We start from the raw sequence: 14,852 nt of genomic DNA on the forward strand, positions 1-14,852 counted from the left end.
ATATATAAGTATATAAAAACAGTACCACACACACACACACACACACACACACACACACACAGTATAGTAGTTCGTAATTTGTATATTGGTGAATCGCTGAACAGTCGTTACAATTTTAAGTCGATATACATATTTGTGTTGTTTGGAAAAGTACATTTACAATTACTAATTTACATATTTATATATAATAGTAATAATAATAATAATAATATACAGTAATATAGTGTATAAAATGCTTGTTCTCTGTAATAGCAAATTATGCAGGTTAAATTATGTTACAAAATTGAAAAAATCAAACAAAATTAATAAATACGATATAAATGAGACTTTGAGCGCATTTTTGTATTTTCATTTTACAATATATTACTTAACTACCTGTCCTCGCGACTTTGACTGTTACTTTACATGTTCAACGTGATTCTTTAAATTGGCATAACTTTTTTTATTTATAAATCGATTGACTTGAAACAACCACTAAATGTTAAGCTAAGGTTGCTACATTATATTAGTAAGAACTACATCTAAATCGGATAGGCTATTTCTGAGAATATCGTGCAAAAACGCACAGACAAACAGACAAAAATTCTGACAATCATTTTTTTGGGTGCTAATTGCGCTGATAAAGGTCCCGATAATATTTTTTCTCATAAATCTTAAATGTACAGACAGCGACCCGTTACATTCTTATTATATGTATTGATTATAGTCATCTGGAGGCTATCTTCGATTCTAAATGTAGGTCCTACTACGATGCACAAGAACAAACAAAAAAAAACTTACGCAGGCAGCATGGCAGGCAGTGATGCTGAGTCCGATGGCCAGCGGAGCGGAGCCCTTGAGGTCGTTGCGGCGCGCGTCGCACACGCCTTGCACCACCAGCACCAGCACGAACGTGATCAGAGCCTCGATGAGCAACGCCTGGTGCCGAACATTACGCGGTAAACGAAGTAATATTTCCCGTGGTTTTACCCAAGCAAGTCCATTTTAGGAGGAAATCGTCTAGAATTATAACTCTATGTATAATTTCGTTCTACTATTGTGTATGTTATACTAAGTATAGGTATAAACTAAGTTTAAAGGGTTTGGTAGATTGACACATTACAAAACATACACAACACACATTACATTTGTCTTACTTTTATATAGATTTACTATAAAAATTTAAAAACTCTATTGTTATCAAAATTATTCAATATAGTTATAAAAACCGTTATTTACCTGAGGTTCAGTGACATTGTTTCCAGGAAGAGTCATACCCAAAGACATCACTCTGTTTTCAGGAACGGCCAGCTGTGACAAGGAAATAACTTTTGAAATCAGCTATACATAGTAATACAGGGTATCTTGGCACTTAATTGAGCTTCTACTACAAGCAAAGACGACTGAATTTTATTTTACGTAATAATGGTTAGGTGTATAAAATGTATCATCACCATCATCATCATCATCACTTGAGCCTATCGCAGTCCACTGCTGGACTTCGGTCTATTATGCTTTAAACAAATGAACTTTTATATAACGTGGGAAAGATCAACATAAGCACCAATTTATATTCAATATTCCTATGTTTAACAAGAGAAACGAAAATTTCTATGTTCATGACATTGTAATTAGAGGAAATACATACTATTAAATTTACAATTAATTAAAGCTTGAGTGTATAAAGTAAATTATATTTCATACGAATCGTGATATATTAAGTTGATGGTCTTTATTTGCTCTTTGCGAGTAAAATGTCGCATCTTAAGAAGCGTCTAGATACGAGGTCAAACCACGATAATATACAAGAATTAATTACTTATCGCTGATAATTAACCGATGGCATTGAAATATCGAAAATTAAAATATCATTAAGTACGTTTACTGTTTTAATGTTTCATTGATACGCATAAACAGGTATGTATATATGTATGGATCGTTTTTTTGGGTATTTAACATTGCCAGAATTAAGTTGCAAACGATTCGAACATGTTAGTATTTTGTCATACAATTAATAATTTTTAAAGAAAATACTTTTATTGTCGTGCTATTAAAAGTTTATATGTGCCATCAAACTTATAACACACCTCTTTTGAGTCGGGAGTTAAAATAGACAGATATATATTAACCCTGACCACATCAACCAGGGTACAATTTAGACCCCCGATACATCTGTCGGCTACCTCGGTCAATAAAGGTCAATATACTTAGGTAAATAGCCTGGTGTGGAATAGATAGTCGTTGATATTTATTATTAAAATTTTGTTTCTAAGGCTATTAAAAATATACACATTTTTTTCTATTTTTAGAAACCTTAGTTCCAGCCTTAATTAGATTTTATATTCATTTTTAAGTTGTGTATTGCCATTACAAATTAAAATTTAACTAAATATTCTACTACTTATTTTATAAAAAAATAATTGATCTCTACATTCATACTATTACTATTCGGTATAAATTATCTTAATATTGAAAAGGACTCTGCAGTAATTATTATTAAGATTAAAATATGAGAATTTTATTTCAAAAATAGTTTTAGTTTTTATTCATTATTATTTTTCTAAGCATCAGTGTCACGGCAAGCAAGACTTTTTACATGAACTCACTTAATTAAAGCAGCGCTGTAGTTAGTTTAGAATGTTGACGAGCTCTTTTGACCGTATTCGGACTGCAAAATTATTTTTAAGCTTTTGCTTTTATAACTACAATTGTATCGTTACAATAATTGTCAATAAAGGAGTAATAATTTTATTTAAAACAACTTAAGACTTGATTAGTATTGCTAAGGATATACACAAGTATTTGAAATGAAAATATTTACATGAGTATTTTGGAAAATAAATTATTAATTAACACATACTTTCAAGGGCTAATATTTTAAGGGTTTTTAATGATTTTTTTTATTTTATAAGAAAATCATAATCCAATTAATATTAAGTTATACGTTTAAAATTGTAACGATAATATCAAAGAGTGATAAGATATATAAGTTTACTAAAAAAATGTACATAGCATGATAAATATTGTAAATTAAATTGAACTAACCCTGATGAAGGCAGCGCCGGCGACCGCTCCTAAGCACTGCACTATAATATAGAAAACCGCTTTCAGAAGTTTGACATCTCCCGCGGCGAACAGACCGCAAGTCACCGCCGGGTTGATGTGACCGCCGGACACGTGACCGATACCCTGGAACAAAATAAAATCACATTACACGTTTGTTTTGACAGCATCCATAAATAAACATGTAAATACAAAAATTAATGATCAAATTTAGCATTCATAGTAAGCTATTAATTTTTTAGTAATAAATAATTAGCCTTGATTTTTAATAGATTTATTTACCGCTATACCCTCTATGTATTTTATTATATACGATTTTTCATCTACATCATTATTACCAAACAGTTTTACAATATAATATAGGTACGTATCCGTTATAAGTATATTTTTAAACCCATTATCGCGTTAGAATTGTATTTTATATTATATAACGTAGTGCAATGAAACAATCAAAATAAATTGATCTTTCGTATCGATATTGAATCCTTATTTTATAAATCCAAATGATGATAAATCATTCTATCGACATTTAAACAGCTCTCAGAACCAATTAAATATCCCGTAAGGTACGAGTTAGCGTTTGAGCTTGTATGTTCATAGTAGTCTTAATTTTTAATATATAATCGTTTTGTCATTTTACATTATTAAGACCGTAATGTAAATATATAAATCTTACCCTTCCCTTCCAGTTCTACTCCCATTTTATTACTTAGACAATAATTAATAAACGAAATAAAAGAATATTTAAAATCACAAAACGCTTCTCTTATTTTACTTTAGTAGTCATCGAGTTTAAATGATGGAAAGAAATGCTTGCAACGTGTAACCACATCACTCTATATATAAAAATTATATAAGTGATCGACTACACCATTATGTCAATGTTGCCGAAGTGTCCTATTACAATTTTGAAATCAATTTTCTATTTTAAATACGACATACGAGTCATTATAATAACTAATACTATTAATATTATGTCCACAGTATGTAATTTTACGAGATACAATCTGAGCGAAATGTAGGTACCACATAATCGTGACTAAGCTGTACACACACGAGAAAATGTTAGCTTTGTAACAGTACAGTAAGACTGGCTTCGCACGTTATGTACTGCCGTAGGTCGAACCATAATAAAATGGTCGAACAAGATTTGTATGATAATAAATTTATTGAATTATATTTTAAACAAATTAATAATAATAATAATAAACTTCTTTATTGTACACCAAGAGTGAGCAAAATTACAAAAATAAAAACAGGAGTTAAGTACAAAAGGCGGCCTTATCGCTAATGAGCGATTATTATTTTTAAGTCAAATGATTTTATCAATCATTTATATATATTATCAATCATTTCTCGCGATAAGATTTTTTGCTTCCTAATGGCGTTTTGACAAATTCTGGCTTTAACAGCATTAACAGCATTTGTAGTTCTAACAACACACGGCCGCCCCGATCTTTTCTGGTCTTCGACAGACGAAGTGTTGCTGTATCTGTTGATAGTACGATATACGAACAAACGGCTGATACCAAGCATTTGAAGTGTCTGAAAAATGATCGACGGCTCCATACCCACTTTGTGCAAGGTAATCACTGCAATACTATTTTCTTTAACACCCCATTCCATATTGTAATTTGATAATGAACACGAAAAAATATGTGAAATGCTCGTGAAATGGCGCAAAATCGAAATAAGTTTTTAAAATAATATACGTGTTCCAATTTCAAAATAATTAAAAAGTTGAAAAAAATAAAAGTTTTTATGTAACAGTATTTATGGCCAGACTAGTTACATTAAAAAAACAGTCGAATTGAGAACCTCCTCCTTTTTTGGAAGTCGGTGAAAATTATCATAAACGTAAAATCATAATGAGTTCTTAAAATTGAATATCAGAAACGAAACTGCTTCAATTAACGCAACGTGCGCTTAAATAGGCTATTAATCTAATTTAGGTTAAAGTTAACAACGTTTTCATTAATAATCTGTTAATCATTCTTTTGACATAAATGTCAAATACAAAAAAACGCATATTTTTGACCTCTGTATAAGTAATAATTCATTTTAAAATGTATTTATCGTTTACATAATGGCAATCGGAAATAATAAAGATTTTTTAATTAATGTCATCAATGTAACAACCTAAACATTGAACCAAAGAGTAAAATAACTTGCCTATACAGCATTGAACTATCAAACCGCAATGACATAATAAGTGTAACGTTGAATTAATAAAAGAGTCAGAAAAAAGTTTGTTACAAACATGAAACAACACAAATTAAAAATCAGTGTAGCGATTTTGAAATTGTTTTTTAATTTCTTAATCAAAAGTGTTGGTGACTTAAATTTCCCATAAGATTAGACATTACAATTGTGTGTTTTATTTCCAATTGAACTCAATCTACAGAATATATACCTATATTCATATAACAGCGTACACATTAATTAAAGAGCATATAGCTCTAGCACGGTTGGGTACTGCAGTTACCATACTAAGTATTTTATATTCTGAAAATAAATGAATTCACATTTTTAACTATAATTAAGTATAAATCTCTAAGAAAAGAACAGTTTTGAAAATTCTAAGCCAATATATATATATTTTTTTTTTGTTAAAAGTGCATTTGTGACGTTTATTATACCCATAGTAAGAGCGATATCATAATTTGCTTTACGTGAAGTGAGAACACAAAGGATCAATGACCTTCCGAGACGAAGCCTAGCCGTGACACTGGAGATTATATAACTTTTTGAATTAATTAATTATTATTCAAACTAATAAGTACATTTAAATGGATAGTGAGCTTTAAATGAGGTTAATGTTTTTTTTTTTATATTTAAAAGCCCGTACAGTGCATCATCAATTTATTGGCAAAGGTTGGTCACTGGATCTCCTCGACTTCAAATCGACAATTTAGTTAAATTAATTGAAATATACTTTATAAAGTGCAATTACATATAATATAGATAAAAATACAGTTATATAATATATCAAAGGTAGATTAAGTTTAACACACAAGATACGTTCCAATTTGGAATAATTTTTATTACTTTTCTTTTAACCTTTTATGGTGTCTGTTTCTCTGATGTCAAATGGTTTTTTTAACACATTTGATTAATTGAAATGTGATTTAAATCGCAAAAGGACTACTTTTAGTATCGAGATTACGAATATTTATAATATAAAAATGAGTCGCTGAATGTGTTTGCTAAGCGCAAAACTCGAGAACGGTTGGACCGATTTCGCTAATTCTTTTTTTAAAATATTTCTTGAAGTACGAGGATGGTTCTTACGGAGAGAAAAATTTTAAAAAAAATAAATTTAAATTTCCTGAAAAGTCTAAAAACAACACTTTTCTATACTCCCATACAAAAGATTTGTGTAAATACTTAAAAGTCAATTTGAACTTTAATACCATACGATAAAGTTTGTGTTAGGCGATACGAAGTTCGCCGGGTCAGCTAGTAATTTATTAAATATATTATACATAGTAGTAGATTCGAACTAGAATCGGCCTTTACCCATTTTCTTAATCGATGAAAATTATTTTATATTTATTTTAGCGTATTAGAAAAATAATCGTGAAAGGGTTGACTAAAAATTCCTGGCCAAGCTATTATATATATAAGCTTTATTATATATATAATTCAAAATTGATAAAATTATTTTTATTTAAAAATGCACTTAAAAATTTAAAGAATAAATTTAATACCTACCAAATGTGTAACTGTTTTGTTTAATTAATAAATCTTACAACAAAATGAAGCGTCGTTTCATTGCGAATACGATGACATAGGCTTGCCTGCTAAAAGTCTGGTTCGAATGGGAGTTGCCGAATATATTTTAGCTTACCCAGGAATTTTCCCGTTCCGTCTCGGAGAGCACGTTAGCCGTCGCGACGGTTCGGTCGGTCCCGGTTGTTATCATGTACACCTGATAGCGATCGTTACTCATAGTAAGGAATATATCTGCCAACCCGCATTGGAGCAGTGTGGTGGATTAAGCTCTGATCCTTCTCATACATAGAGAAAGAGTCCTATGTCCAGTAGTAGAATATAGCAGGCTGAAGCGAGGAATTTTCCAGCCAACTTTTTCCCGATTTATCTTCAACATACTAAAGAAGATAATTATTTAATTTTTATCCATCACGAGGAAAGTTTACCTGAAAGAATTTTGAAAAATATAACAAAATGTTCCTGTCTCGCTGTATGCCGCCGCCGTGCCCCGCGCCAAGAAGAGGACAACTGCAGCTCAGACCGTTTTAGGTAGACAATTATTGACCACAACAGCATTTCGTAGTGGGATTTATGTTACAAAAATATTTGATCTAGTATAATTATCCAGGGAGGAAACAGTTGGCTACGTTTGTATGGATAAAGAGTCGGTATCCTTTCCTCTTAAGCACATGGGTGAAGATCACGTCTAATTCGGATCTTAGTTAGAAAGTTACTTTAGAATACAGTGACGTTTGGCGTGATTAAACTATATTTTAGTCTGATTTGCTTTTGTTTAATTAAAACTATCGCATTTTTACAATATTTAACAATAATTGTAGTAAAAGAAGTGTATTGGTTACATAAACTTGTGTGGAACAGATCGTTTCATTACGAGATAAGCACCTTTGCACATTAGATATCTGTTACTTTCTGCGAGTTAATCTATTACTTTCTATGAGTAAATAGAATAAATGAATAAATATTGATGAAGCTACTATCAATTGGATTTTAGAACTAGTGAGTATTTAAAAATAGGCCTCCACAAGTTTGCGCCAAAAATGGCGTGAAGTCACGTGTTTTGCCCATAATCGCAACGCTGGGCAGGCGGGTTGGTGAACAATACATAGAATATAAAAGTTTACAATTCATTACTCATGACTAGGAAAATCTATACATAAACTATTGTATAAATATTTGGTACGCAGCATATCGTATCTTTATAAAACTTACTTCTTTTTTCTTTACAACTGCTCGTAAACTTTAATATTTTAGACATTTTATTATTATCTTGTGTTCTGTTTCATTCGTATAATAAAACCGTTAAATTTTCTAAAGTGTATATTTTATATCATAATATATTTTTATATCATAATATATTTTTATTTACCAGACACGTATGTTATGTCGAGTCGTTATCATACGTTATGTTGCGTGTAAGTAACGGGTCTCCCATACGCTGTGCGTGCCTGCGGTCACCGTACGATCAAGGGCGCCTACAATCCCTAAGGTAACCATGGTCCAAGTTACGGGAGAACACAAATCACCATTATAAAAACGTAAGTTTATATTCAATAAATTTTATTAACTTAAGGCTTTATTAGATTATAAAACAATATGGTAACTAAAGTTTTTTTGAAGTTTTCAAGTCTGCTCCTTTTTATTGTTACACATTGGGATAAATATAAACCATAGCTTTTTATGGTATTTCATTTAAATAGTATTTAAGTTCATTAACGAGTCAAAATTGTAGTAAATGCATCGAATAAAAAAGTAGAAGTAATTTTTTAAAATTATTTATTCAAGTACAAAACGCTTAAAGTTCTTAAATCACACCAAGAACAACGGTAACACACATTACACACACGATTCGCTCGCTGTATCCGACTGCGCCCGCGCCGGATGTATTAATCAGTTTCCAGTAATCTAATAACCATTTAATTCATAATGTTTTGAGAGAGCTTTGATTTACGCGGTAATCATTATAGCTGTGCTTTATGGTCTAGATACTTGTTGTTATTATCATGCATGGATGTTTAGTTTGGAATAATACGAGACATCTCCTACGGATATTCTCTGTTGATATTTTGTAATACCTACCATTCTACTACAGTGACTCATATCGTGATTTATATATATAGCATACGTTACTTACGTTTAGGTATTATTTTTTACTAGCTGAGATGGCGAACTTCGTATCGTCTTATTTTTTTTTTCTTAAATATAATAATTACATATCCATATCAAAATAAAATATAGCTTATCTTTCAAGTTGGATCAAACTGCACACGGTGTGCAAATTTGCTTGAAATTGGCTAGTAGTTTAGGAACCATCGCGGACAAACAACGTGACGCGACACACCATTTTTATTTATATATAGATTTATACGGTAAATACAAATTAAACTGAAATGAAATAAAAAAAAAAAAATAATAATTTGCGTTAAACATCTTAATAGTAATGCATATCTTCATAACCACGCGAACGTAGTTGCGGGCAACAGTTAGTGTATTATAAAAGAAAGTCCCCAAAAGTGTATGTGATCGATTCCCTCAAAATCTACTGAACGGATTTTCATGCGGTAATACCTACATGATTTTAGGCAAAAAGCAAACATATAAAGTTATGTCTATGATTCTTAATGATATTAAAGATCATTATTCCGTCACCACAATATAAGATAGACGTTCCTAAAGTTGTATAGTCATAATTAGGAACATCAAATATATTATGTAAGTGACTCTCGCAAATTGCACTCATCATCATCATCATCATCATTTCAGCCTAATACGGTCCACTGCTGGACATAGGCCTCCACAAGTTCTTGCCGAAAAATGGCGTAAACTCATGTGTTTTGCCCATAGTCACCACGCTGGGCAGGCGGGTTGGTGACGCAGGGCTGGCTTTGTCGCACCGAAGACGCTGCTGCCCGTCTTCAGCCTGTGTATTTCAAAGCCAGCAGTTGGATGGTTATTCCGCCATCGGTCGGCTTTTTAAATTCCGAGGTGGTAGTGGAACTGTATTATCCCTTAGTCGCCTCTTACGACACCCACGGGAAGAGAGGGGGTGGCTATATTCTTTACTATCGTAGTCATACAGCAATTGTGTAGCATACAGTGCAAATTGTACTACAAATCGTAAAATCTTTAATTACAGCACAAAAGTAATAAGAAATGAGTTTAAATCAATGAACTCAAAAAGTTTTGATAGGTTTGAAAATAATAAGCTTTTTAATTTTAATGATAGATAATGATTTTTTATAATTTGTCATAATACTCATTACAGCGCGGTACAAGAAGCCTAAACTTTTTTTTAAAATATTAATTACGTGTTCTTCTAGACTATTTAAATTAACTGATAAGCCACTGTACAATCAATCAATATTAAAAATGTAATAATGACGTTTCAATGTCGGTAATTAGCTAACAACGGTTTAATATTGATTAGTTTATAATTTGATTTATAATCTGAGAAAATCTAATGATGTTAATTTTACGTATTCTAATTAGTATTCAAAAATATTATATACTTATATAGTTTCGGTGAAACCAATTTGTAAATTCTCATAAAACTTCAAAAACTTTAGGATTTAAATGATTTTTTTTTAATATACACACCTATATTCACTCCCCGTTAGTGTTTTAAAAGAATTCGAAACCAATTAATTAATGAAACAACTAACAACTTACAATTTATTATTTTTTGTTTTTAATGATAAGTAGAAATGGGTAGATACTGAAATTAAATACTTCTTATACAGTAAATATATATAATATAATTTTTTTAAAGACTTAAATTGTTATATTATAATATGTTAAATAGCTTGACATAACTTTATTCGTTATCTCTTTTATTACAACAATATTTTTATATTATCGCTTGGAATTTTGTTTTGTTATCGTGGATATGTATCGTGGATTATAGTAGTTTTGTTATCGATTACAATTTATGGATAAGTTTTAAATCTATATAAGGAAACACATCGGCCGTACCTAAGTAATGTTGCTAGTGTATAATGCTATAATTGTAAGTGCAGGATTTGGGTCACAAGCCCACATGTCGCGTAGAACGCAATTATCAGCGAACAGGCGTACGCTACACGCCGCGATAGCGATAACAATGCAATCAATTCAATTAACGTTTGACATTCACGATAGTTAACTGATCGAAATCAGTTGTTTTGGACCAAATGTTTTTCGTTCGAATACCTTGTTCACTACGTATAAAGTGGAACACGAGCTTTTTTTTAATAACTTTTGCATTCGCACAAATCAGCTAGTATTTAATTTCATTTAAACTGATACAGTAGAGCGACAATGTTTAGTAAAATATATGTATCATAACATAATAACGTCGTGTTAAAATAAAATCATTACATTATCAGTGGTCAGTTATGAAAAATTGCATAAGAATATACTTTATACTTATTAGTCTCAAGAAATTCTAAAACATGTACATCTGCAATACTAGTGTTAGCGTGGGAGATTATGGTTTATATCTTCATAACAATAGATTAATGGGTACATGAATGAATGAAAATGTCAAATTTTATAGTGTCATCGTAATATTCATATGTATTTAAGGACATATTAAGATCGGTTTAATGTGTTATTCGATATATATTCGTATATAATCGTATAAGTTGAAGACATGAGGTTTAAAAATCGACTTAAGTGCGAGCCAAATTAGCACACGTATAGAATTTTGTACCACCCACGGTGTGTTTAAAATATTAATGTTATATAACTTTATTTTGTTTTTTTCTGCATCTCATGATTGTGGGCAGAGTGACACATGTATTAAAACTAAAAGTCATATAAGTCGCGCGTCAATTCGAACATCAATGATACATTTTGTATACTGACATTTGTTTTATAAGAAACAAAAATTTAACCACCGTCGTCTTATCTTTTAACATTGAAATATTTTTAAAAAAATATTTTACGCTTTCTCAGTTCTGATAATAGCCCAACGTAAATTACAAATATATTTATTTTTCTTAGATTGAATCAAGATCAACTAAAAACTGGGTCGACCCGGACATATCTAATCTGGCAAAACTAGAGAAACTAATGTTAGTCTCATATATATTGTCACACTAAATTTGATATGACAGATGAACGGACAGGGGGTCAGCGCGGTTTTATTAGTGTGATTCCATCTGTGTGGAATCCTAAAAATGTTATCTACGTTTAAAGATGATGACATGAATTAAAGTCTGATTAAATTTTCGGCTCATATGTCGTGCTGTCAATATTTAAAAGGGTCCTTAGCTTCATACTCTGTCACTTTGTTTGTTTTCAAACTATCATTGTCAATGAATAATTTTAATTACTTAAAATAAATAATGAAAGCCGCAAATTGGGTCCACAGCTGGTTTAATTCATTTATTTCACATGTGTGTTTGTGTTAAATATTTATAAAGCAATTTAACCTGTTCTAGGGCAACTTGCATTTAATCTTAAGTTTTCTTGGCCATAATATCATTTGGTAGTAAAGCAAGTAAGTAGTAAGAATAGTTTCTTTGACAAGAGAAATATTTATGAACAATAGGTCTTAACTGTTATAAGGTATAGTTGAGTGGCTATTTTATTAATAAAAATGTGATAATACAACCATATTTTCTCAACAAAAAAATTGTTTTTTGAATTTTTATTCGAATTTAGCATCAAAACACATTACATTTAGCTAATTAAAATAAACTATTAATGAAATTTAAAATAAATAAACAATCTATAATAAACGTATATTTACTTAATGTCAATTGAAAATTAAATACATGCACAATGGTATTTTTAAATAATATGAAAAAAAAACTTGAAAACGGTTCAAATAAATCGACGCAAACAAAAAATTTAACCCCTCAACTAATGTGGATTTGAATATTAAGCACAGATAACCCGTTTTTCAATCCGTTACGATGTACAACTACCTTATTCTTAAACAGTTTGTGAGCAGATTGTAAACAAACGTCTTGATAGAGAATGTTTGCACGTGCGCTCGATACTAAATTTCATCAATTTACTGTTATTTTTAATGTTCTACATATTGAACCGTATCCGGCGACCTGCAAATATTTCTCAGAGAACAGGTATTTTTAAGGAAAATAAAATTTTAATTGATAAACGTCTGTTTTTGAAGAGTAAATAACGAAAGTAATGTAGAGCACAATGGTATCATATTTATGTCTATATAATATTGAATTTATATTTCTTTTATTTTAAATTTTTGTAATTTCTTTAATTTTTAATTAAGATGTGTAAAATATGTCTTTGTACACATCAAAGAACACGAAGATATACTTAGATCGTTAACATGAGGCTACTCTGACACAGTTAATATTCATACGAGGAAAATTATTAGATCTACTTACTTATGACTGTTAATTCACATCATGAACTAAAAGCAATTACCCGCCATACAGTTTATGCCCTTTATAACAAAATACCGAGTCACCAAGGTATCTTCGATGTTCATACACTCCGATCGTAACTAATGGTATAAGGTTATCGTTTACCGTCTGAACCTCATAAATTCAATACACGATGCTTACATGCGCTTAAATTTATTTACATTTTAAACTCCCTGCTATTTTATTAAAGTTTGGTTTGAAATTTTAAACGAAAACCTAATAAGTTCAGAGATTTAAATAAATTATCTGCTACTTAAGAGATTTCAATGGATAGAATACTTTTAAATATGTCTTAATCGAAGATCTAATCGAAGATCACGTTTTCAACACTGATTATCACAACAAGATTATTGTGTAAAAATGTATTTACTTCTTAATGTTATAGAAAAGAAATATTTTATTTTTTGCTTTTTTGTATTTGATAAACTCAGAAGCTATCTCCGCTATCACTGAGTGACTATATTATAATTTAATGGGAGAAAACGGAACAGCGACTATCGTGTAATCAATACGGGTAGAGCCGTAGACGGCGAGCTTGCATATAACAAAAATTTTAATTTTCATTAATTCTAACCAATTCATTAATAATCGCGTAAAAGAAGTAACGATACGACAGTTACGGGTTTTGCAAAAAAATTATTCATAATCCATGCATTTTATTTAAAAGACGTTTAATACCAGAAAAATTATAAAGGATTAAATCACATTGCATAATAGTCTTATTCAAGTAACATTAATTTTAAATGCTTCTGTCTGGCTCGGACTGTAATGTGTTTAAATTTTTTAACGCACCAATAAAACGTGTAGTTTACATTGCAGGCGTAGTACAAAAACATGTTTTTCGAGTCCAATGATACATTTCTTTGAACTTGAAATAGTTATTAATGTCAGTGTGGTAGGTACTTACACCTTATATATTATTATGTCTTAAGTCAACGTTATCGTTAATTAAGTAAGCCAATGAACAAATAATGTTTAAACGAGTGTGCGAGGAAATAATTGGAATATGCGGTCGAGAATTGATATAAAATTATTTTAACGATTTTTATTTTTTATTTTATATCTTTGTCAATGACTCTCTTTAAAATGTCTTATTTGACTGACAACATTTTAACGTGTATTAAAAAAAATCATCAATAATAGTTATAAATAATTATATTTCGATACATTGTTTTTCTTCTTCTTCTTTAGGTTAAAATGGCTTTCAAATAATTGTATTTGTAATATTGTGTGTGTAATATTGTTTCTTTTATAGTTTTAGCTTTAACGATTTTAACATTTAAACATATCGCATTATTATTTTTTTGCTTATAGCCGAATTTCAGTCCAATTGCACTTATAAATAATATTTACGATATACGATACGATACGGTTGCCATCAGCCAGCTTGACGCCTTTCCAAGTACCTATTATGTATTGGGCAATCATAACGCACGCTTATTCTATGTACCTACATGACATACGCTCACGCATATAGGCGAGCTTATAAGTTTAACGCATATGGACTAAATAAACACAAGTAAAAAAAAAACATTAAGAAAAATGAATCCACAGAAAACCACAGAAATCTTCCTTTGTTAAAACGTAAAGATTTATGTATCTATTACTTACTTGTGTTGTACCAGCGACTGCGTTCTGCGTGTTATTTTAATATTTGTATCCACATCAATACTCATTATACCACTT

The 14,852-nt window shown here is 30.4% G+C and overlaps 1 protein-coding gene across 1 annotated transcript in view; it reads right to left on the reverse strand.

The window, feature by feature from the left end:
- LOC123662247 (aquaporin AQPAe.a) overlaps positions 1-14,852 on the reverse strand; it is a 45,468-nt gene that overhangs the window by 4,634 nt on the left and 25,982 nt on the right. The window contains exons 3-5 of the mRNA XM_045597119.1: positions 3,025-3,168; positions 1,219-1,290; positions 781-918 (exon numbers count right to left, since the gene is read on the reverse strand). Of these exons, the coding sequence (XP_045453075.1) occupies positions 781-918; positions 1,219-1,290; positions 3,025-3,168 (354 nt within the window). The remainder of the gene's footprint in view (positions 1-780; positions 919-1,218; positions 1,291-3,024; positions 3,169-14,852) is intronic.

Source organism: Melitaea cinxia, chromosome 2 (genome assembly GCF_905220565.1).
Source record: "Melitaea cinxia chromosome 2, ilMelCinx1.1, whole genome shotgun sequence".
Taxonomy (NCBI): Eukaryota; Metazoa; Arthropoda; class Insecta; order Lepidoptera; family Nymphalidae; genus Melitaea; species Melitaea cinxia.